The sequence below is a fragment of the Siphateles boraxobius genome, unplaced genomic scaffold (assembly GCF_051911475.1).
Source record: "Siphateles boraxobius isolate OS27281-9 unplaced genomic scaffold, OSU_SipBor_1 139, whole genome shotgun sequence".
NCBI classification, from domain to species: Eukaryota; Metazoa; Chordata; class Actinopteri; order Cypriniformes; family Leuciscidae; genus Siphateles; species Siphateles boraxobius.
In genome coordinates this window covers 272076-296815 of record NW_027508743.1, presented here as the reverse complement: position 1 = coordinate 296815, position 24740 = coordinate 272076, and the positions used below count along the sequence as shown (strand labels likewise).

The 24740-nt window shown below is 43.9% G+C and overlaps 1 protein-coding gene across 2 annotated transcripts in view; it reads right to left on the bottom strand.

The window, feature by feature from the left end:
• Nucleotides 1–295: 295 nt before the first annotated feature.
• The window catches only part of LOC143738142 (NACHT, LRR and PYD domains-containing protein 3), a 56659-nt gene continuing 32214 nt past the window's right edge, over nucleotides 296–24740 (bottom strand). Inside the window, exons 11-15 of one of the 2 annotated variants that reach the window (XM_077230110.1) lie at nucleotides 24522–24695; nucleotides 23752–23925; nucleotides 6088–6261; nucleotides 5225–5398; nucleotides 296–3601 (exon numbers count right to left, since the gene is read on the bottom strand). In XM_077230110.1, the coding sequence (XP_077086225.1) occupies nucleotides 3595–3601; nucleotides 5225–5398; nucleotides 6088–6261; nucleotides 23752–23925; nucleotides 24522–24695 (703 nt within the window). In that variant the 3' untranslated portion in view covers nucleotides 296–3594. The remainder of the gene's footprint in view (nucleotides 3602–5224; nucleotides 5399–6087; nucleotides 6262–23751; nucleotides 23926–24521; nucleotides 24696–24740) is intronic. The other variant, XM_077230111.1, reaches the window with a different exon arrangement.

The following is a 24740-nucleotide window of genomic DNA, read 5'->3' as shown; positions in this document are numbered from 1 at the left end:
CTCAGTCAATCTCCAATAATGCCAGTGGTTCCTTATCCTGTACCAAGAAGACTAACACACACACGACACACAGCTTTTCCAACGTTGGATTTGGCCAGGCTCTAACTATAAACAGGAGAGTCCTCTCAAAACATCAAGATAATACGTTCTTTCTCTCAAGGAGAACTAAACTTAAGTCTAACTGGAAAGTAAGACTTGAACAAAGAAATGGTCCCTTAAACTATTGGCTTCAATGACCCCTATATGTTTTAACACATTGAAGACCTTTCTCAAACACAAATCAAGTCCATTTTCATTTCTGGAAGCTTGGCTAAATAAGCATTTAATCACTGCTACTGCATTCAAATATCAAATACAGACATTAAAGAATACATGAAAAGAACATTTCAGTAATCACACTGGTTACTTCTATAACAAAGTAAAATCTCCAGAGTAGTCATTCAACTCATTCGATATTTAGAAGGAAACATGTTGATTAATACCTTGATTATAATCACTCATTACATATACATTGAAGCAGCAGTGGATTCCAATCCACCCCCTTCTGTAGAAAAGTGGAGGAAGAAGCTCACAGATGAGGAAATCACACTACTTAAGGGTTTTGGAAAGGGTTTGGAGGTTCCTGATAAAAATAAAAAAAAACCTGTTCCGAAAATTAGAATTAATCCGGACTGTAAGGATATGTAAGGTCCTTTGCTAGACCTTCACGAACTGCAAGACTTGGCCTTGGATATAGTAGAGGGGAAAGTTCTATATCAGTGTTGTGTGAAAGTTTTTAATAGAGTTGCTTTAAATGGGAGAGTTTATACTGTCTGGAAAGAGAAGCTTGGGATGGGTGAGAAAACTAAACCATTTTGGAGAGTGTTTTATAAACCACCGTTGATTAAGAAGTCTGGAGACTTACAATGGACATTTTTACACCATTGTAACTTAGTTTACACGGTTCTGTGGCAGTTAATGCATTCATTTCTGTTATTAATCCAAGTGTTAATGATAAGTGTGTGTTTTGTGGTTGAAGGGAAACAGTTTTTCAGAATTTTTTTTAAATCACTTTTTGTTTTATTGAGTCAAGTGTTTTCAAAATTTGGAGAAAAGTTCAGGCATAATGCTTAAAGAGTAAAATGTCAGATGATCAACTTTGTGATTGGTCAAGCGAAACTTGCAATCTATATAAGGAGGAAAAACAGAATAGAGAATAGACTTGGCCAAGAGATTATTTAAAGCCTATGTTAAGTTTCAAATTGTTGTTGACTAAGTATTATACATTAATGAATGATATTGCATCTTTTAAAATGCAGTGGTGCTACAAAAATATTTTCTGTGATGTGATGGAAGTGGATTTATCTTTTTCTCTTTTTTTTATTCGAGGTGTATCCACCTTATTCTGCTCTAAACAATGGGCGCCGCCATGGCGACGACTCCGGTTGCCTACTTCCGGTTCGTACTGTATTAGCAGTGAGAGAACGAGTTCAGGCTCTACATGTGCTGTTGTTGGTTTTCTTAACAATTCAAAAAAGAGAATAAACTTTTTAGAAACTTGGTGCTTTGAGCATAAGATAAAAAGGAGAGAATGCCTATGTCCGGTTCGTATCAGCTAAGTTACATTCAATACCAGAGAGTAGACGTTTTTGGTTAACGTTAGCTGCGCTAAACTGAATCATCCAACGAAAAATGTGTAATACGTTACCAGTAGGGATGGGCATTTCAAGCAAAAATAATATTCGAAGATCGCTGGGTATTATGCAATTAATATTCGAGAATCGCACCCTCCATCACATCACGCACACATGCATGTAAAAGCTATAGGCTACAAACCAGAGCACGCGTGAGCAAAGCGGAGCAGTGTGACGCTTAAATATAAGTTAAACAAAAAATAACTAAACATACGTTTTATATTTAAGTTTCACAATATAATGTTTTTTTTAATTTATTTCATCTATGTTGATTATATGAAAAGGGAACCGCATAAGATGAGTCAGATATGATCATAAGATGCCCAATATATCGGAAAACATTTGGAATGGCTCAGACATGATTTTGACCACTTATCAAATTTTGTTTTGTAGAAAGCCTTTCTTTAAAGTGAATTTCGTTTAGTATAAATTGTATCTTCATTTTTATCAATGTTATATCAACAAATTGCCTGGAATATTAAATAAGAAGCACAAATAGTAGATATACAGGACACGGGGGCGCGGGCGCGTGAACTGCAGCGCGTCTTATTAATCAACGAAACTCAGCGTATAAGTTACTTGCCTCACTTACATGATAAGTATATCTATAGAAAGCTTGAAATGTGTACTTTTAAACAAAATAATTAAAAACGAGCAGAAATGGGCTGCTCTCTGCTTATGTAGGCTATAGGTTAATTCGTATGAAGTGTGCATTTCTCTCTATAGGCGCGTTCACTACTGCGAAGATGGCGAGTCAGTATCATCAAATTTATTTTTGCAGTCGACACTTACAGAAAACCCTAGTTATTAATAAACAATTCAAATGTTTAATGCATAATCATTACTTTTGCCGAGTTTTTTGTGGCAAGCTTATGCGTGCGTTGAGATGCAGAATAGGCAATATATTACGAAAACGCTCATTATGGTTTAGCATTCTCTCCCATATAGTATACATATCTTCCAATCCAACTTCAGTCGTGCACGGACAGGGGCAGCCCTACTTATTTCACATATTTTCTAACCAGCACATCATTGCGGGCGTTCTGAACATAGACTGTAAAAAATAGGTTCTGAGCGAGCGGCGCTTAATCTTCATAAAGCTTCGAACCGGAAAGGACAACCGGCTTCCGGTTCAAACCCGCAATGAATCATGGGTAAATTCGCTAACCAGGAAAAAGGTGGATAGTGTAGGATATTTTTGGAATTGATTGTATGGAATACAATTGTTTGGTTAAAAATCAAATCTCTCTCTCTCTATCTCTATCCCTCAGGTAACATTTTACATATATGCTGGGTACAATTAATGGTATAAATTATCATCATCTCATACATGTATTTTGTAACTATTTTAAGTGTAACCATAACAATATTTTGTCATTAAACCTTTTCAATTGCAAAGGATGTGCTAACTAGTTTTGATTTGGTATTCACTTTGAATTGCTACCTATTATAATATTGTCACTCTAAAGCAACGCTTTCCCACATATTAGGCTATTGTAACTGTGCTTATTTCCGGCGTTAGTATAAGTAGCAGTGGGTGATAATAGACAAGAAACGTAAAGTTTTCTACCATCTTGCTGACAACGTTTCTTTAGTCATTCGGTAGTCTTGCATCTTGAGCCCCTGCAGGAAATCCAACCTTACATAACCTTTGTGTTAGGTGGAAATCTTTTGTAATATGGTTTTGAACAGAAGATACACAGATTGTTACAATCTACATTATGTAAACTGAAGTACCAGTACAAATGTCAAAAGAAACAAAATTATTTTGTTTAATTTTGGATTAAGAATTTTATCATTCTGTAGTTACACAAACACATCTCTGTGATGATCATTATGGGTTTGTGTCTGTTGATGCTGTTGAATGTGATGTGTCTCTTGTGGCTCTTTATTCACAATCTGCTGATCCAGAGAAGCTGTTCTAAAACCTGTAGGTAAAACAGTCAAATGTGCGACATTATTGCATCATCCAATTTACAACAATTATAACAAACTATATATCAATATTAGTGAAAGATAATAACCCTGTGATACATGGTGTCAACTACAGTTGATAGATCTACAAAAGCCATTTTAACTATACAGCACTGGATCTTTGACTCTTATCCATAATAATACTTTTTGTCAGATTTTTTTTATGATAACAAAAGTTCCAAATGGTGCTACATATTTAGCTTTATATTCCATTAAAAAGGACAAAAGCAGAATTATTTTAAAATACACCACTGTGGTAAAAACAATATTGGAAAATATTATATTCTTGTTTTGAAATAAAATTAATCATTCTTTTTTTTGGCATATCAAAAATTAATGCATTTATGGTTTAAAACTCAAACATGATCATGATGGTCTTCGGGGTCTATTGGACCCCAAATGACTTTTGCTCAAATAAAAAAAAATGTTCTCTTTGTCCAAATGGTTTGAAACTTTCTACGGCTCTCAACACTTTCTAGATCTACAACAAATTTTTTATTTTTTTTATGATATCTGTTTTTATGTTGGCGTGACAAAAATAGTCACACTTGTGGTCTTCGGGGTCTATTGGACCCCGCAATCAAAATAGACAAAATAACATCATCAAAATCAGAAACAACGTAGAACACATAGACAGAAATGACAGAAATAAAGTGGCACACTTCCAACAATGCAAAAAACATCCACAATCCAAAATTATCATGCTCACCACAGGCGCACACACACACACAAACACACACATAAAGATGAATACATTTATACAGGAATACATACAGACTATAAAAACTGTTCTCTTATCATTTGTAAAATAAAATAATCTAAAATGCAGAACCACCAGAAAAATAAATTGGTGACACTGTACACATAAAAATAAAAATAAAATGTAAATGTCCAACCCTGTCTGCTGGTTTGGCACTTCACTGTTGTAGTTGTTTTTGTGTGTGCTGTGTTTTTTCAGTACAAAAAATTTTGACAAAAATTATTTTATTTTTAGTTATAATTGTGATTTTATAATATTTAGATATGAATCCAACTGAATCCAACTTTAGAAACTATATCTTTCAGTAATTCAAATAGCAAATAGCATATAATGGAGCTCTATAGCCATCTAGTGGTTAAAGTGATTTATTACAAATTTTAACCTGTATTTTCCACAAAATGGGCAAAAATCTTACATTAAACCTTGTAAAATTATCCATGGTATCCCCAGGAATGAAAGTTAGAAATCTGGGTCTTTTATAAAGTTTATTTAACATAAAATGCTGTTTTTTTGTAAAAATCCTATTTAATTAAATATTTATTTATTTATTTATAGAAATGTTTTAAAAATCATAAATTCTACAAAAACTGCACAAATGTTGAGTAAAAACATTAATGAAGCGAGTAAAATTATATTTGTTAAAAAAAAAATATTTTTCGGTTACACAATTAAATGTTGTTGTCTGGGGTCCAATAGACCCCGAAGACCACGAGTGTGACTTTTTTTTGAAAACCATCAGAGAGTTAAACACTGCTTAATATCAAACATAATTAGCAACCAATTAACAATATATAACAAAAGTAACAACATTACTCACAAAAGCATCTTCAATTCATAATGGGGATCATCCTTTAGAGCAGAGAGCAGACTCACATCTGATGCTTCTAGATTATTTAATGACAGATCCAGTTCTCTCAGGTGTGAGGAGTTTGATCTCAGAGCTGAAGCCAGAGCAGCACAACCTTCATCTGTCACACCACAATTACTCAACCTGTAGAGAACAATGGCAATCTTAAATTCAGGATCTACAACTCAGATAAGCAGGAGCTTCACAATCAGAAAGAGACCTAATCCATGACACAATTAACAGATCCAGTCTAGAAACCCACTTCTACATGGTGCTTGAAGAGGTTCATTTCAATATCATTAACATTTTAGAATCTTTTCATTTGTTTTATGGGAGTATGACAAAATTACAAGACATTACATACATTCAAAACAATGTTTCATGTCCAATTATTTTTTGTTTGGTAAGTAGTGGTGTAATAAGCGGGGCAATTCCAACTTTTCATCGGTATGCAAATGATATATACAACTATTATTACTTAATATCAGGATGGACAGAGAAATGCTATTCAGCCATATCTAGACTCCTCTTCTCTAAAGGCCAATAACCATCTGGAACTGAGGAACCATGTTCAACTGCGAACCCACAAACCACATGTGTTTGCAAAACACATGATCAGCTTCACATCTCAAGGAAATAAAAAAACTCACCTGTATTGTGTATATGATATTTTTTGTAAAAGGTATTTGTCTTTCCTTTTAACCCTCGATACATGTCGATAAAACTCTACAGATGATCATACATCCCTGTCAGAACTGATACAACTATAAACTATTTGAGAATATTTCATTGTGAGTATCCGTGAGTGTGTGACTCTCAGAGAGATGATTTACCTCAGTGTCTTCAGTTTACAGTGAGGATCTTTCAGTACATCAGAGAGCAGATTCACTCCTGATGTGCCTAGTTCATTTCCAGTCAGATCCAGTTCTCTCAGGTGTGAGGGGTTTGATCCCAGAGCTGAAGCCAGAGCAGCACAACCTTCATCTGTCACACCACAATTACTCAACCTGTAGAGAACAATGGCACTCTTTAGTCTCTCATTTTCTTAAATGATCTATTTTCAGATGTCAAGAGAAAAATGTGACTCGGAAAGACAATAAAATCTGTGGCAATGGCTCTTTTCAGTCACTGCATTCTTTTCCTCCTGATTATTTTTGTGGGGGTTGGGGGGGTTGTATTAACAGTCTGAAAAAGACAATATAAATTGCGCATTTGTGCTCTGCTCTCCTGAATTACTTTAAGATATATCCCAAAAATAATTCACTAGAATGCATTAAGAATCTCTTGTTACCTTTCGAGAGGTCTCTCCTATTGCGTAAGTAGCTTACGCTATGGGAAAACTCCTTTTCTCGAGAATATTGAAGTCTTTATGTAAAACGCATTGCAGCTGCACAGCTGACAGCAATGAACGAAGGCAGCTCGGTCATTGGCTGTGCTGCGGCAACTTGCTCGAACCAATGACGGGGCGACTCTGAATGCGCGACCAATGAGCGCGCTTCGCGCCCGCGCGCGTCAGAGCCCGCCAAGATGGCCGTGGCCAAGAGCTATATATTGGGCGCCCCGTCATGAGAGTTCTTTAGATTTAATCTCCTTCAGCGAACACCTTCTTCGCTGGATCCTCCGGATTATTGAAGCTTCGCCGTCGAAAAGCATACCAGCGGGATTTGCTACGAGGACGTCGGCACCTTCAGCCGCCTTCTAACGCGATCCTACTGAGCCATCCGGCGTACTGCTCACGCAAGTATTTACATCTGTTCGCTCTGCGACACTTGTAAAAGAGCAAATTTTCCAAGGCGTTGTTTCAATTGCCTTCCTGCGCGTCGTGCAGAGACCTTCTCCCGGACGGGGATCGTCACATCATCTGCGCTCGCTGCCTGGGCCGGGACCACGCAGAAGCTGCTTTGACCAAGGGCGGATGCCCCGAATGTGACGACCTGGGTCTCTCCGCACTGCGGGCTCGCCTCGCCGCTTTCGCCGTGAGCGAGCCCATCGCCGCCATCCCTCTGTTCGAGCCGCGCACTAAGAAAAAGCGCCGCTCACAGAGGCTTCCTGAACCTGAGCTCAGTGACGTCACGCCGAGCCAGTCTCCGCGTGCTTCACCGCCGCTCTTGCCTTCCCCACCGCCGGTTCAGTTCACCCAGCCGGACCCACACCCCTCTAGCAGAGCGGTGGGCCTTGTGACTTTCGGCGCGTCCGAGGACGACGGGGGAATGGATGACAGCTTGTCAATCGACGCTGCATCGGACGACTGGCCGGGCTCCACTCTCGACCCCGCCCCGTCGACGCTAGCTAGCGCGAGCGGGGGCTCCACCATGGATAGCGAGATTATCCGCGTTCTCTCTAAGGCCGTGGAAGTCCTCGGGCTCGATTGGTCTTCTCCCGAAGAACCAACCCGGAGCCGACTGGATGAGTGGTTTCTGCAGGGGCGCCAGCAGGCCCCTCGGCAAAGGCCTTCTCCCTTCTTCCCGGAAGTTCACGACGAACTCACCAAGTCGTGGAAAGCCCCCCACTCTGCGCGCCTAAAGCCTTCTTTTTCTTCCTCGCTCTCCTCTGTGGACGGCGCGAAGGAAAGAGGCTACGAGGGAACACCGCCCCTCGAGGAGGCCGTGGCCAATCATCTCTGCCCGCCCTCCACCACCGGATGGAAAGCCAAAGCTTCCCACCCCTCGAAGCCCTGCCGCACTACTTCAGCTCTCGCCGGTCGCGCCTACGCCGCCGTCGGCCAAGCTGCATCAGCGCTTCACTCTATGGCGGTACTTCAAGTGTTCCAAGCCAAGCTTCTCCGCTCTATGGACGAGTCTGGCCCCGAACCCGAAGCCTTTAAGGACCTACGCAGCGCGACTGACATAGCCCTGCGAGCCACGAAGGCCACCGCCCAGTCTATCGGCCGTGCCATGGCTAATTTGACTGTTCTCGAGCGCCATCTGTGGTTGACTCTGACTGAGATGAAGGACGCGGATAAGGCGCCATTTCTCGACGCGCCTATCTCCACCAGCGGGCTGTTTGGACCGGCGGTTAAGGGTTTCGCCGAACGCTTCACTGAGGCCCAGAATGCTTCACAAGCTATGCGGCATTTCCTGCCCAAGCGCTCCAGCTCATCGCAGAGCAGACAGAGGCCGCCGCAGCCGCAGCGGGCTAGAACAGCCCCCACCGCCTCTCAGCCCGCGCCTCAGGCTGACGCTCGACGCCGCTCGCGCTCTCACAACCGCAAGCCGCCTTCTGAGCGACGGGGTCCTCGGCCCAAGATTGTGCTGAACCCCGAGCCTCGAAAGCCGTCCTAGCCACAAGAATAAAAAGAGAGAGTGCGTGTCTCGCAAAAGCCGGACCACTCTCTCTGCAAAAGCTCAAGCAATACCCAGTCCCCTTACAGGCGGCTGGATATGTTCATACAGCAGTCAATGGGCCAGTCACAGAGCTCGCTCACCTGCAAACAAACGCCGTTTTTACGGCGACGCACAGAAAACACAAAAAGAGTCTTTTTCTGCCTGTGTCACTAAGGGTTCACATGTCCACAAAGTGTGCATTCCCAGATACTGTCAAAACAGTGCCAAATTCATTCCCAGCTCAAGCTGCGCACCCCATGAATGTAGATCACGTGCCTACGGTCATGTACGCACCACTACACACAAGCACTGTTCACACAGTTATAAATTCATCCCCAGTAAAAGCGGGAAACATTATAAAAGTGACGCGTGTGCCTACCACTGTTTATGCACCCCCACTTATAAACACTGTCCTTACAGTGTCAAACACAACCCCAGCCCAGGCCGCGAGTTTTACAGACACAGCGCGCGCTGCTGTAATCACACACGCGCCCATTCACTCAGCTGCTCAGCGCGCGCCCGCGCCTCTGAGAGCTATGAGCTCAGGCGATTCGCTGGCCGGGTCCCTGCGTCACAGCGGCCCGCCCCTAGCCTGTATTCAGCCCATATCTGTACACGCAGCGGCATGGGAAAATATTCCAGATATGCCGAAATGGGTATTGAATATAGTAAAGCACGGATACTCGCTCCAGTTCGCTCGCAGACCACCACGTTTTACGACTATGGTCGAGACGAAAGTGAGAAAAGAGTGCTCACATGTTCAACGCACCGAGGTGCGCAAACTAATAGAAAAGGGCGCTGTGGAAACTGTTCCCCCCTCTCTGAGCGAGGCAGGTTTTTACAGCCGCTATTTTCTCGTCCCGAAAAAGGATGGCGGTCTCCGCCCCATCCTAGATCTCAGACACCTGAACAAAGCACTAATGATTCGCTCGTTCAGAATGTTAACAACCAAGCATATCCTCGCGCAAGTACGCCCAGGAGATTGGTTTCTCTCAGTGGATCTGAAAGATGCTTACTTTCACATTCCAATAGCGCCTCATCACAGGCCGTTTCTGAGATTCGCTTTCGAGGGACAGTCGTACCAGTACACAGTACTTCCGTTCGGCCTGTCCCTGGCTCCCCGTACATTCACGAAATGTATGGATGCAGCACTTTCCCCCCTAAGGCGAAGGGGAGTGCGAATACTGAATTATCTCGACGATTGGCTGATTCTAGCACAATCAGAGAGTCAGTTAATAACACACAGATCTTGGATTATCAGCCATTTAGAATGCCTGGGTCTAAGAATCAATTTTGCAAAAAGCATACTATCTCCCAGCCAGAGGATTTCTTTCCTGGGAATAGTTCTAGACTCGATGCAAATGACAGCGCGTCTCTCATCAGAGCGCGCGCTCACCATCCGGCGCCTTGCAACATCATTCAGGGCGGGCGCGCTCGCCCCCGTCAAGCGGTTTCAGAGGATGCTCGGTCTCATGGCCTCAGCATCGGCCGTACTCCAGCTAGGATTGTTGCATATGCGCCCTCTCCAACGCTGGCTCAAGAGCCGCGTCCCTACTCACGCGTGGCGTTCGGGCCACCTTTTAATCAGAGCGAACCACGGCTGTATAAAAGCCCTGACGCACTGGAAAGCCGCCGACTGGTACCAGTCAGGCGTGAGTCTGGGTGTGAACACAAGGAGAAAGATGATAACGACAGATGCCTCCAAAATAGGTTGGGGGGCCCTTTACGAGGGCAGGCCTGTCTCCGGCTTTTGGCAAACCCGGAGAAGCGCCTACACATAAACTGTCTGGAAATGAAAGCGGTCGCTTTGGCTCTCAGAGCCCTGCTCCCACAGCTGAGAAACGAACACGTCTTGGTCCGAACGGACAACATGACGGTAGTATCGTACATAAATCGCCAGGGTGGACTCAGGTCGAGCTCCATGCATTCAATGGCCAGGAGACTCATTTTATGGTCCCAGCCCAACTTGCGCTCGCTGAGAGCAGCGCATGTGCCAGGTGCCCTGAACCAGGGGGCGGACATGCTATCCAGAGACAAAATTCTCCCAGGAGAATGGGCTCTCAACCCGCTGACAATTCACTGGTTATGGAAAACCTTTGGCAAAGCGGAGATCAACCTCTTCGCCTCCAAGGAGAACGCGCACTGCCCTCTTTTCTTCACGAAAAGCATGGATGCGCTCGCCCAGAGCTGGCCGAGCCGTCCCTTATATGCCTTTCCCCCGATCGCGATGCTACCGCAGGTCATCAGTCGGGTCAGAGAGGAGAAAAACGCAGTGCTGCTGATAGCCCCACTCTGGAAGAACCAAACATGGTTTCCAGATCTGATGCAAATGCAATCTGCACCACGGCCGATTCCACTGAGGCCAGACCTCCTCAGTCAGGCCAACGGGATGATATTTCATCCCCGCCCCGATCTGTGGGCCCTTCATGCATGGCCCCTCAACGGGTTCCCAGGAACCTCACGAGCGGAGCACTAAAAACCATCGCTGAGGCGCGGGCGCCCTCCACGAGATGCTTATATGCCCAGAAATGGAAAGTGTTCAGTGTCTGGTGTAATGCCAAGGGCCTGAACCCTGAAACATGCGAGATTACGAACGTACTCGCTTTTCTACAAGGGCTTCTGGAGGCGGGCCGCGCCCCCTCCACGCTCAAAGTATATGTGGCGGCCATCACAGCATCACACGACCCCGTAATGGAACGTCTATTGGGAAGAAACGACCTAATTATTCGTTTCCTAAGGGGCGCTAGGAGGATGAACCCTTCACGCCCCCCCTCAGTGCCGATCTGGGACCTAGCTACTGTCCTAGACGCTCTTAAAGGGCCTCCGTTCGAACCACTCCGAACCGTGCACCTTAAACAGCTCTCGCTCAAGACTGCGCTCTTGCTGGCACTCGCCTCGGTCAAGAGAGTGGGCGACCTGCACGCGCTTTCGACAAGCGCTGCCTGCCTAGAATTCGGACCTAACGACTGCAGGGTCGTCCTTAGACCGAAACATGGGTATATTCCTAAAGTGCTCACCACTCCCTTCAGAGCACAGGTTATCTCCCTAACTGCGCTATCGTCCCCAGCAGACGAACACGACGCTAATCTACTCTGCCCCGTTAGGGCTCTCAGAGTGTATTTGGAGCGTTCTGCCCTATTCAGACAAACAGAACAACTGTTTGTATGCTTTGGCGGCCGTACGAAAGGTTCCGCCGTTTCAAAGCAGAGAATCTCTCACTGGATAGTTGAAGCTATAGCGCTGGCTTATGAAGCTAAGGGACTTCAATGCCCCTGGGGAGTCAAAGCACACTCCACCAGGAGTGTGGCTTCTTCCTGGGCATGGTCGAGCGGGATACCGATCGAGGATATTTGTGCGGCGGCAGGCTGGGCCTCACCGTCCACATTTATCAGGTTCTACAACCTACAGGTCCCGACACTGCATTCCAATGTACTATCAGCATGATGCTAGTTGAACTACGAGTTCGTATCTAGATTATGTATGTGCTTGTGTCACACTGAGCGCCTTCTAGCCGCTCTGTATTCTTTCCCACATATAAAGCTCGCCTCTGCCGGCTAGTTGGATGATAACTTTGCTTTTTTAGCTCAGGCACCTGCCTCTGGCTATCATAAGGCGAAGTTCAGCACGCACGGCGTTTTGCATGGTGTTCCCATAGCGTAAGCTACTTACGCAATAGGAGAGACCTCTCGAAAGGGAACGACTCGGTTACTAACGTAACCTCGGTTCCCTGAGAGGAGGGAACGAGTATTGCGTAAGCTGCCGTGCTTGTGCTTGGTTAGATCGCTTCAGTCGTTTTAACCTAAAGAACTCTCATGACGGGGCGCCCAATATATAGCTCTTGGCCACGCCCATCTTGGCGGGCTCTGACGCGCGCGGGCGCGAAGCGGGCTCATTGGTCGCGCATTCAGAGTCGCCCCGTCATTGGTTCGAGCAAGTTGCCGCAGCACAGCCAATGACCGAGCTGCCTTCGTTCATTGCTGTCAGCTGTGCAGCTGCAATGCGTTTTACATAAAGACTTCAATATTCTCGAGAAAAGGAGTTTTCCCATAGCGTAAGCTACTTACGCAATACTCGTTCCCTCCTCTCAGGGAACCGAGGTTACGTTAGTAACCGAGTCGTTTTTCTCTCTAAATCCTTGCGTCTCTTTCCAGGTTTTTTTTCACACGGATGCTTTAAAATGTAATTGTCTCGCCTCTTTTCACTTCTAATCTCTATTAGCAGTATTATCTAGTATTTTTTAAACAGGTAAATACAATATTCAAATGTCAAATGACAGAAACCACTTTGAAATAGTATCACTCATTGTTACAGTCATGAGCATTAGTTTCACTGTGTTTTGGTTTGGTTTTGTTCTGTTCCTGTTTGCCTGTTTTCCCGATCCTATCCTTGTTGACTTTTATGGTTACAGATTATGCCCTCGTTTGTTTCCATAGTGACCCATCAGTTTCAGGTGTGTCTAGTTTGGCATACTTTGTTCTAACCCTGTATTTGGTTCAAAAATACAGGGTTAGTATTTGGGTCAAAAATGCACTTGGACAAAAAAGAATATGCACATCATATGTGTATTTTTTTGTCCAAGTGCATTTTTTCCTTTTAAATTAATTTGATAAATTCATGACATATATCACATCGTTCTATAAAACCTATTTAGTTTCGATTACTTTTAGTACATTTAAATAATAAATATTATTTTATGTTTTGTTATCTTAAACCCCCAGAATATCAGGTACTGCAACTGTCCGAACTAATGAACAGACTTAAGAAAACGATTTAAAATTGTGTCTTAAAAATAAAAAATGTAAAACAAAATACTTTTATGAAACCTTTTATGTAAACTAGTTTTATAAATATCAGTAGTTTTAAAGCTGTTGAGATATTTGAAATACATTTGTATATTCTCAAATGTTGGCATAACGGCAAACATGGATCTTTTATTATGAATTGACAAGATAATAACAGTAAAGATGATGATACATCATTCAGAGGAGCGCGACTGATCCTTGTAGCAGAGTGAAAATGTTTGTAGATCTCTCTCAAATACTGGTAAAAACTAATTTTCTAGTTTCAAGTATGGGTAGATTGGTACACTTTCTATATATATATATATATATATATATATATATATATATATATATATATTGTAACAGGGTTTAAGATTTAGGGAAGAAGGAGGCGGGAACCGGCGAACATTCATACAATTTAATCATAAAATAAACAAATAGAAAACAAAAGTATAAGACAGCAGCCCCTCACGGACGACTGCTGGCCACACAAAACAGAAAGAAAACACAACATAAAATCAGGCCTGTTCCTCTCTCTATCTTCAGCGTCGTCGCTCCTCCTTTTATGCTTCCGCTCCTCTGTGAGAGATGCGAGACCGGTGCATCTCAGAGGTGTGTAGCGATTCTTAGCTCAAATAAAGGGAATATAATTTTAATAACTGATCATAGATATGATCATGAATCGCCTACAAATTATAATTTACCCTTAAAGGGAATGTTTTGCCAACATATCTGTATGGACAACTAAATACAACTGATTATAATCAATTATCCATACAGGGAGGCAAAAATAGATACATTTTCTATATCAATAATCAATCACAACGTGTTATAATTTAATATTAATACATCAATTGTCTACAATAAATCGAGTCTCAGGATAACTCTTAATGGAATTAATTTGTTATCGAATAATCTGTTTGTCCAGCAGACTGACCGTAGGATCTTTAATCAAATCTGAAGAGGAGTTATCCTTCTTATAGACTTTCAAGAAAGACTGTTTTTCTGGCCATGAAAAACAGCTTTCTCGTTTTATAAAAGAAAATACTATTTAAAGTATCAACAATTGTAAAGCTGTAGCTTTGACCGAACATTAAAGGGACTTCGTAATATGAGCAAGCGACAGAGTCAATAAATGAATGCAATGGATTTAATAAAGGAAAACTAAATATACTGGTGACTAAAATTATAATAGCGTTCTCTTGGTTCTTCGGAGCGCGCGTCGCCACAGGAAATTTAAATGTCCGTTGAAGGTAAAGTTTGCCAGATAATTCAGGCTAAGTTCATTTCATTCGTCGGTGGAAATGAACAAAGGAGAATATGAAAAGGGAAAACAAAAACTTAAAGAAAGAAAGAAACAAAAGAAAACAGAAGACGAAGACTGAAGAGACTGAAGAGGGTTCAAGAGGAGCTGAAGAGGGTTGAAGAGAGCGAGAAACCGCTGGTCGATTGCTTTAAAGAGGGTCCGAGTTCACACCTCCAGGGGTGAACTGACCAATCGACTTGGAGTTCTGTGAGCGGGAAAATTGTTCCTTTGTCTTGTCGAAGGCTCATTTGCATAGTTTATGAAGGGTGTCAGAATTCGTCATTTCGACTCCAGAAAGCTGTGCACAGAGAATCATACATTTTACTGTAATCTCCTGTACGTGACCAACTCAGTTAGACCGAGAGGATTACAATGATACCAAGAAAGACATGTAAAAGAATAGGAATTACAAAGCTACATCTTAATGCATAATTACAAGCACTTATAGTTCATTTAATGCTATGATAAAATCATAGTCATCCCAATATGACGTGGGTACGCAGGCAAGCATAAAGAGATATAGAATATATCTTAGTAATGTCTTTATATGAGGAAGTTAATAAAAAGGTTCATGTGTGTGTGTGTGGTATATGTGTGTGTCGTTGCGTAGAACACGCACATGCGGGGGGTTTGGAATTCCTTTGATGCGGACAGAGTGAGTAGGGAGGAGGGTGCGATGGTCTCTGGAGAGTATCGCAGAGTCGTAAATGATGTCCGAAAGCCATCTCACCCCAGACTTTCTGGTGCTAAGCTGGAGATTTAGATTGGCTGAGTCACAGGTTGCGAGCTTTAGGAATCTCAGCACAAATGTGTTCATTGCGTTCAGAATGAAAGAATCATGATTCTTGTTCATACGCTACAGTGTTCATACGCTACAGGTGTCATTCATTATCACATTATCGCGCCGTTCTCTCACGTCCCTTGGCCTCGTCCTGCTTGCCACATACCCCCATCGCCCGGGGGGTACACCCGAGACTGCACTCTACACCCCCCCCCCCCGGCAGCGGCTGCGATCCCTAGGGGGTATGGACCGACGAGCCGAGGGAAACGGAGACGGAAGCATGAGGAGCAAAAGATCCGAAAAAAATATTTTTATTTATTTTAAAAAAATGTAAAAATAAATCTTGGTCCGGTTCCCACAATGCGCTGTCATCTGGTCCCCCACCAGCTGGGCGATCTTCTCCGCGGTGCCTGGCGGTGGCGCTGGATAGCGCTCGGTGGACGGCTTGACATTCCTCCGCCTGGTGGACAGCAACGGCTCCTCGGTTTCAGGCAGCCGGCAGGAGTCCCCCGCTCCCTGCTCCTCCTCTTCATGGGGGACGGTAGCAGGCTCCGGCCCGCGGCGAGCGGTGGCGACTCCTCCGCTCCCTCCCGGCAACTCACTCCAGCGCACCGCGCTGCTCGATGGCAACGTGGATTCCCCACAGCGGAATCTCTGACAGCGCGTTCCTCCTTCTTCCCGGGTGTCGGCACCAATGTGGCCTCGCGCCGTTCTCTCACGTCCCTCTGCCTCGTCCTGCTCGCCACATTGTGTATATATATATATATATATATATATATACACACATATATATATATATATATATATATATATATATATATATATATACACACACACACACACATACATACATACATACAAATTGGTTGTACTAATTAGTATTGGTTGTACCAATTAACCAACTAATTGGTTGTCTGACAAAAAAAAGTCAAAAAACGAATTTAAACACTTTGAAATGTTATTTAACAACTCAAACTTGTTTAAACTCATTGTTCATGACTCAAAAATCTGTTTTTAAAGAGAAAATAAACCCTAAACCAACTTTTTTTAGTTAATGATCTGTAAGAATGGGGCTTTATTAGTACTGTTCATTGATTCGAGTAACTTTTTTGACATTTGTGTATAAAGTGTTTTAATTCTACAATATATGGTGTAAAAACATCTGAGTGCTGCCCTCTTCAGGTTGAACGGTGGCTACTGCAGTTGAATTTTCCTATTGAATGTTTGGGGTGGTTCGTGACGCAAGGGGTTGTTGGTGAGGTGGGCAAGTTCCATACAGACAGATGCGTCTCAGGTGCCGTCCCCCTCCGCTTGGCTCTGCCCACTTTTCCAGCATTTTTCAAATATTGCCAGTGGGTGGAGTCAGGCTCTGACCAGGGGTTTAGTTACCCTTTAAAAGATTTTTATTTGAAAGCTTTATTTGTCAATGACACATTTATCAGTTCTCGTTATTTTGATTTGTTAATAAAGACTGTTCATTTTGGATACTCTGATTCATTGTGCAATTTATACTGCCACATTACAGTTACAGTTTCAGTTACAGTTAATAAACATTTTTAATTAAGGCAACATGTTAAATAATACAGACACATACTGTAACTACAGTGATATTTAACATCCGTATTATTGCTGTGGAAATAATCAAGCTTTTGGGTTATTCATGGATTGTTGTAGTAATTTGTTAAGGTTTTTACACTTTTTAATGTCCTTTTAATGTTAGATGGTTGAAGGGTGAGGAGAATTGTCACAGTTGGTAGATCCGCTGTCTCATTCTGGTCTGGTGTGTTTGTGTTTGTGTGTGTGTGTGGGTGGTGATGGCGCAGTGGATAAGTCACATGCCTTTGGTGTGAGAGACCCGGGTTCAAATCCACTGTGAGACACCAATGTGTCCCTGAGCAAGACACTTAACCCCTGGTTGCTCCAGAGGCGTGCGACCTCTGACATATATAGCAATTGTTAGTCGCTTTGGATAAAAGCGTCAGCTAAATGAATGAATAAATGTAATTTAATGTGTGTGGGTCTTGTTACACTGATTGTTTCATGTGGGCGTTACCGCTGATTGTCATTATCAGCGTCGGCTGCAGATCATCTACCAGCTTATTTAATGCCCTGTCATTCGTCTATTGTTTGTCAGATCGTTGTCTGATGCTTCCTGTGTTCATGCTTGTTCCTCGTGTTTCCTGTTCTCTGGATACGGATTGCTTCACTCCCGTTCTCACCTCTGGTTCACCGTCATCACCTTCAGCCACCTCAGGATTGCCGGTCTCAGTCCCTGCGTCACACTCTCCTGCTGTCTGTGTTCCTGGTCTGACTCTCTCTCTCTCCCTGAGTGACTGCCTGCTTGCACTGAGTCCTGTATTTATGCATCTGACTGTTCTGAGTTTCCTGAGTGAAACATTGTTAATAAACACCTTTGCACTTGCTATTGCTTCCGTCCTGTTTATCATTACAATAATGTCATCTCATTGTGCCCAGTTTTTGAAAATGATTATTATTTATATTACGTTCATAGAGCGAACCTTTTGCTGATTGTTTACAGTTTAAAGGAAGTTACTCCCATAATTTGAGTAGAGGGTCATGGGGCGTAGGAAAAGGAGGATAGTGTTATCTTATATTAATTCCCAATTATTAAAATAAATTCCTGTGAGATCATTTGAGTTTGATTTTGTCATATTTACACCAATTTTTGTGTATCCTGTAAATTAATGTGATGTCCTAATGTAGAGGTGAGGACAGGTGAACGAAACGTCGCCGATCAGTTAGTGATTTCCTTTCTGAATATAAATGAGCTTTTTAAAGGGTACAGCTCTGATCTGGGCCTGCAGAAATTATTTAACAAGGATAATGTACACTTGGTGTCACGGTTCATAGATTCACTGTCTCTCTCTCATCCACGTGCTGTTGTTAATTGTTGTCTGTGGGCGTGGTCTCTGATCACCGCTGATTACAGCACCAGCTGTCACTACTTGTTTGTCCCTATATATTGTGCAGTAATCAGTATCTCTGTTGTCAGATCGTTGTGGTTCTCCCCGTGTGTTTTCCTGTGCCGTGCCTGCCTTTCCTGGACTGTGGATTGGTTTCGTTCATCGTCGTTTGTTCTCCGTTGTGGATACCTGCACTACCATCTGTTTCACCACGCACTGAGGATTCACGGGATCACCGAGCACCACCACCTTGTTGCCTACCTGAGTCCCTGCGTCACATTCCAGCGAGTTTGTGTCCGTCTGACCTGCACCTGTTATCTTGCCTCTCTAATAAATGAGTTAACTTGCTTTTGCATCCTGCTTCATTACTGTTACGGAACGATCTGACCATCATCATAGATGCAGCCAGTTCAACCAGCTGGGACGAGTTCGCTTCCCGCAGCATCGCACGCATGGATCACCAGGAGGAGAGTATCGCTAATACAGGTCGGGCGGTCCAAAGCTCTAGTGGCGCAGGAGACCGAGCTCACCCAACAGGTACTACATCTGAGGGGTCCCACTGCGCCACCCACACCGCCAGTTCAACCCATTCCACCAGAGCCGCCACTACAGCATGAGCCACGCCTACCCGTACCAGAGGGCTATTCAGGTGAGCCTGAATATTGCAGAGCTTTCCTTACCAGGTGTTCCATGCACTTTTCACTACAGCCACGGACTTTCTGCCAGGAACAGGCTAAGGTGGCGTTCGTGCTCACGTTGCTTTCGGGTAAGGCGGCTCTCTGGGGAACGGCGGTGTGGGAAAACCAAGACCCATGCTGCACCTCGTTCCAGGCACTCTCCGAGGAGATGAGGAGGGTCTTCGATCGTGCGGTGGCGGGTAGGGAGGCGGCCAGACTACTCGCCGATCTCCGCCAGGGAGACTGCTCGGTGTCGGAATATTCCATCCAGTTCCGCACCCTGGAACCAGAGTGCCATTGGAACGAGGAGGCGCAGTGGGACAGAGGCGGAGATCCCAGGGTCTTTGCCTCTACTGTGGCAAGGCGGGCCACTTCATCCACTCCTGCCCGGTAAAAGACCAAGCCCAGTAGTAACTATGAGGCTACTATCGGGTGGGATCTCCGCCGAGAAGACCTCATCATCATCGACACTCCTCCCGGTAAGACTTAGGTGGGCAACCAACACCCACGACACTAGGGCTTTACTGGATTCGGGTGCTGAAGGTAATTTTATGGACTCTAAACTGGCTAACCAACTTCAGATTCCCATCTCCCCTCTCACCCACAAGATATCCGTCACTGCCCTTAATGGCCAGGAACTTCCTATAATTTCTCATGCCACTAAACCCATTACACTCATCACGTCTGGCAATCACACAGAGGCTATAACTTTTTTCCTCATGGACTCACCACTGGCACCCATAGTTCTGGGTCACCCCTGGCTCACCCGACACAACCCGAGAGTCGATTGGGGTCACAGTTCGGTGTCCGCTTGGAGTAATTGGTGTCATGAGTCATGTCTTTTGTCTGCGTGCTTGTCGGTACCTGTTTCTATGTTCCAGGAGGAGACAATGAATCTGTCTAATGTGCCCGAGGAGTACCAGGACCTGAGGGAAGTGTTCAGTAAGTCCGGTGCTGCTACTCTTCCTCTGCATCGTCCGTATGACTGTGCTATAGACTTAGTACCGGGTAAGTCTCCGCCTAAAGGCAAGTTATATTCACTTTCTGTTCCAGAGAGGGAGGCTATGGAGAAATATATTTCTGATTCTCTAGCTTCCAGGTTCACTCGTCCTTCCTCATCTCCTGCGGGGGCGGGGTTCTTTTTTGTGGGGAAGAAGGATGGGTCTCTGCGACCGTGTATTGATTACCGAGGGCTGAACAACATCACGGTAAAGAATACTTATCTTTTGCCGCTGATGTCTTCGGCCTTCGAGCGGTTGCAGGGAGCATCCGTCTTCACAAAATTGGATTTACGTAACGCTTATCATTTGGTCCGCATAAGGAAGGGTGATGAATGGAAAACTGCGTTTAACACCCCCAGGGGTCACTTTGAATACTTTGTCATGCCTTTCGGGCTGTCCAACTCGCCATCGGTTTTCCAGGCACTCGTCAATGACGTGCTGAGAGATATGGTTGATGAGTTCATATATGTTTACCCGGATGACATATTGATTTTTTCATCTTCTCTCCCGGAACACGTGCAGCACGTCAGACGAGCAAAGGTTGCTAGAGAATGGGCTTTTTGTCAAGGCGGAGAAATGCGTTTTTCATGCACAGTCTGTTCCTTTCCTAGGGTAGGCCTACATCGTTTCGTCTGAGGGAGTAAGTATGGATCCTGACAAGGCTGTGATAGATTAGCCAAGTCCAGATTCCCGTAAGGCCCTACAGAGGTTTCTGGGGTTTGCCAATTTTTATCGGCGTTTTATTCGCAATTTCAGCCAACTAGCCGCACCCCTGACTGCCTTGACCTCCCCCAGAACGACGTTCAGGTGGTCCGATACAGCCGAGGCTGTATTCGCTAAAATGAAAAGTCGCTTTGTTTCGGCTCTCATCCTCGTTGCCCCTGATACTTCACGTCAGTTCGTGGTGGAGGTCGACCATCAGAGGTGGGGGTAGGAGCAGTTCTTTCCCAACGTTCTTCCACAGATGACAAGATGCATCCTTGCGCGTTTTTGTCCCATCGTCTATCACCTGCTGAACGTAACTATGACATTGGTAACAGAGAGTTGTTGGCAGTCAAGTTAGCGTTGGAAGAATGGCGTCAATGGTTAGAAGGGTCAGGGGTACCTTTTATCGTGTGGGCCGATCACAAGAACCTTGAATATATCAGAACTGCCAAAAGACTCAACTCTAGGCAGGCTCGGTGGGCACTTTTTTTCGGACGTTTTGATTTTTCCTTTTTGTACCGCCCGGGTTCCAAGAACATCAAACCCGACTCATTATCTCGTATTTTTGACCAATCCGAACGCCCGTCCACTCCCGAGTGCATTTTACCCGAGACCGTATTTGTCTCCACACTCAGATGGGAGGTCGAATCGAAGGCCTTGTCGGCCTTAGAAGGGGTAAAGCCTCCGCCCGATTAACCCACCGAATCATTTGTTTGTACCAGAGGAGTGTCGGTCCGACATTATTCAGTCGGGACATTGTTCCATCATAGCGTCATCCAGGTGTTAACCGTACCAGCTTTTTGGTAAGACAACGATTCTGGTGGCCATTAATGGCTCGTGACATCCGCAGTTTTGTTTTGGCTTGTTCGATTTGTGCCACTGGTAAGACTTCCAATCGTCCCCCTGATGGGTTACTCCAACCGCTGTCAGTCCCTTCGAGACCCTGGTCCCACATCGCGCTAGATTTTATTAACGCCCTCCGCCGTTAATACTGGGGGCGAGTGTCAGTCTGTCCTCAGGGTTTCATCCCCAGAGCAACGGTCAAACCGAAATAGCCAACCAGGATTTGGAGAGAGTGTTACGATGTTGGGTCTCCAAGAATCCTTCCTCCTGGAGTCAACAACTCTCAATGGTGGAGTACCCCCACAATTCGTTACCAGTCTCATCCACGGGCCTCTCTCCGTTTAAATGTAGTTTAGGTTACCAGCCACCAGTTTTTCCCAGTATGGAATCCGAAGTCGCGGTCCCCTCCACTCACGCTTTCGTCCAGAGGTGCCGCCACACTTGGAACAGAGCCCGCGAGACTCTTCTCCAAGTGGGGGCGCGCACCAAGGCTAAGGCCGATCGCCACAGGTCGAAGCCTCCCGTATACGTCGTTGGTCAAAAAGTGTGGCTTTCAACTAAGAACATTCCTCTCCGATCCGTATCTAATAAGCTTGCGCCTAAATTTATTGGCCCGTTTACTGTCACCAAGATTATAAGTCCGGTAGCAGTCCGACTCAAACTTCCTCCTGCGTACAGGAGAATACATCCCGCCTTCCATGTTTCTAAAATAAAGCCCGTGTTTCATGCACGCATTAATCCGCCTGTCCAGGTTCCCCACCCCCGCCGCGACTCGTAGACGGGGAACCAACTTATTCGGTAAATCGTATTCTGGACTTGAGAAGGAGGGGACGCGGATTCCAGTACTTGGTGGACTGGGAAGGTTACGGTCCGGAGGAGAGAAGTTGGGTACCTGCTAGGGACATATTGGATCACTCCCTGATCGATGATTACAATCGGCAGGTAAGTCCGTTGGGGAACGCCAGGAGGCGTTCCTATGGAAGGGGGTACTGTCACGGTTCATAGATTCACTGTCTCTCTCTACCTGCACTACCATCTGTTTCACCAAGCACTGAGGATTCATGGGATCACCGAGCACCACCACCTTGTTGCCTACCTGAGTCCCTGCGTCACATTCCAGCGAGTTTGTGTCCGTCTGACCTGCACCTGTTATCTTGCCTCTCTAATAAATGAGTTAACTTGCTTTTGCATCCTGCTTCATTACTGTTACACTTGGTCTACACTAGGGTTGGGTATCGCATGAATTTTAACGATTCCGATTTGATTCTGCTTATTGATTGCTAATTTCAATTCATATATAAGGTAAAAAAATCAAATAAAAAAAAACGTAGATATAATTTACATTTATTCCAAGTCCTATTGCAAAACATTTAATTGTGGCTGAATACCATGAACAAAAAATTACAGGCTAAAGATCACTTAAGTTTAAAATCCTAAATATATGGTTTAAAAATACAATAAAAACAAGCCTAACTAATATAAATTTCAAGCATTATTAAAGACAAGTGAACTCTCAGAAATGTAAAAAGAACAAATAAAAAATTAGCAATAGCAAAAATAAATACAACTGAACAAAGATATGATTAAAATACTTTTCCACATTAGTTTTCCACAACTCTATTTTTCAGATAAGACAGTGATGATGGACAGCGAAATGCTATTCAGCCATATCTAGACTCCTCGTCTCTGTGCTTTCCTGTAGCTCAAACAGTTGGGCGTTGGCGCTTGCATGGGTTCGATTCCCAGGGAAAGCAAGACCTGATAAGAATGTAAAATGTGTACCTTGAAATGCAATGTAAGTCGCTCTGGATAAAAGCGTCTGCCAAAATTAAAAAAAATTAAAAATTCTTGAAGGCCAATTACCATCTGGAACTGAGGAACCATGTTCATCAGCAAACTCACAAACAACAAGTGTTTGCAATACAGCTGATCAGCTTCACAACATCTCTAAGAAATAAAGAAACCTCACCTCACCTGTGTTGTTTGAAAAACTTTTTTGTACCAGGTATTTGTCTTTCCTTTTTACACTCGATACATGTGGATAAAGCTCTACAGATAATCATACATCCCTGTCAGAACTGATTCAACTATAAACTATTTGAGAATATTTCATTGTGAGTATCAGTGACTGTGTGACTCTCAGAGTGATGATTTACCTCAATATCTCCAGTTTACAGTGAGGATCTTTCAGTACATCAGAGAGCAGATTCACTCCTGATGTTCCTAGATTATTTCCAGACAGATCCAGTTCTCTCAGGTGTGAGGGGTTTGATCTCAGAGCTGAAGCCAGAGCAGCACAACCTTCATCTGTCACTCCACAATTACTCAACCTGTAGAGAACAAAGACAATCTTAATTTCAGGATCTACAACTCAGATAAGCAGGAGCTTCAAAATCAGAAAGAAGGACTTAATCCATGACACAATTAACAGATCCAGTCTAGAAACCCACTTCTACATGGTGCTTGAAGAGGTTAATTTCAATATCATTAACATTTTAGAATCTTTTCATTTGTTTTATGCGATTATGACAAAATCCTCAAAACAAACCATTACATACATTCAAATCAATGGTTTATGTCCAATTATTTTTTGTTTGGTAAGCAGTGGTGTAATAAGCGGAGTAATTCCCACTTTTCATCGGTATGCAAATGATATATACAACTATTATTACTTAATATCAGGATGGACAGAGAGATGCTATTCAGCCATATCTAGACTCCTCGTCTCTGAAGGCCGATAATCACCTGTATTGTGTGAAAAGATTTTTGTAAAAGGTGTTTGTCTTTCCTTTTAACCCTCGATACATGTGGATAAAACTCTACAGATGATCCTACATCCCTGTCAGAACTGATACAACTATAAACTATTTGAGAATATTTCATTGTGAGTATCAGTGAGTGTGTGACCCTCAGAGAGATGATTTACCTCAGTGTCTCCAGTTTACAGTGAGGATCTTTCAGTACATCAGAGAGCAGATTCACTCCTGATGCTTCTAGATTATTTAATGACAGATCCAGTTCTCTCAGGTGTGAGGGGTTTGGTTTCAGAGCTGAAGCCAGAGCAGCACAACCTTCATCTGTCACTCCACAATACCTCAACCTGTAGAAAACAATGACACTCTTTAGTCTCTCAGTTCAGGATCTA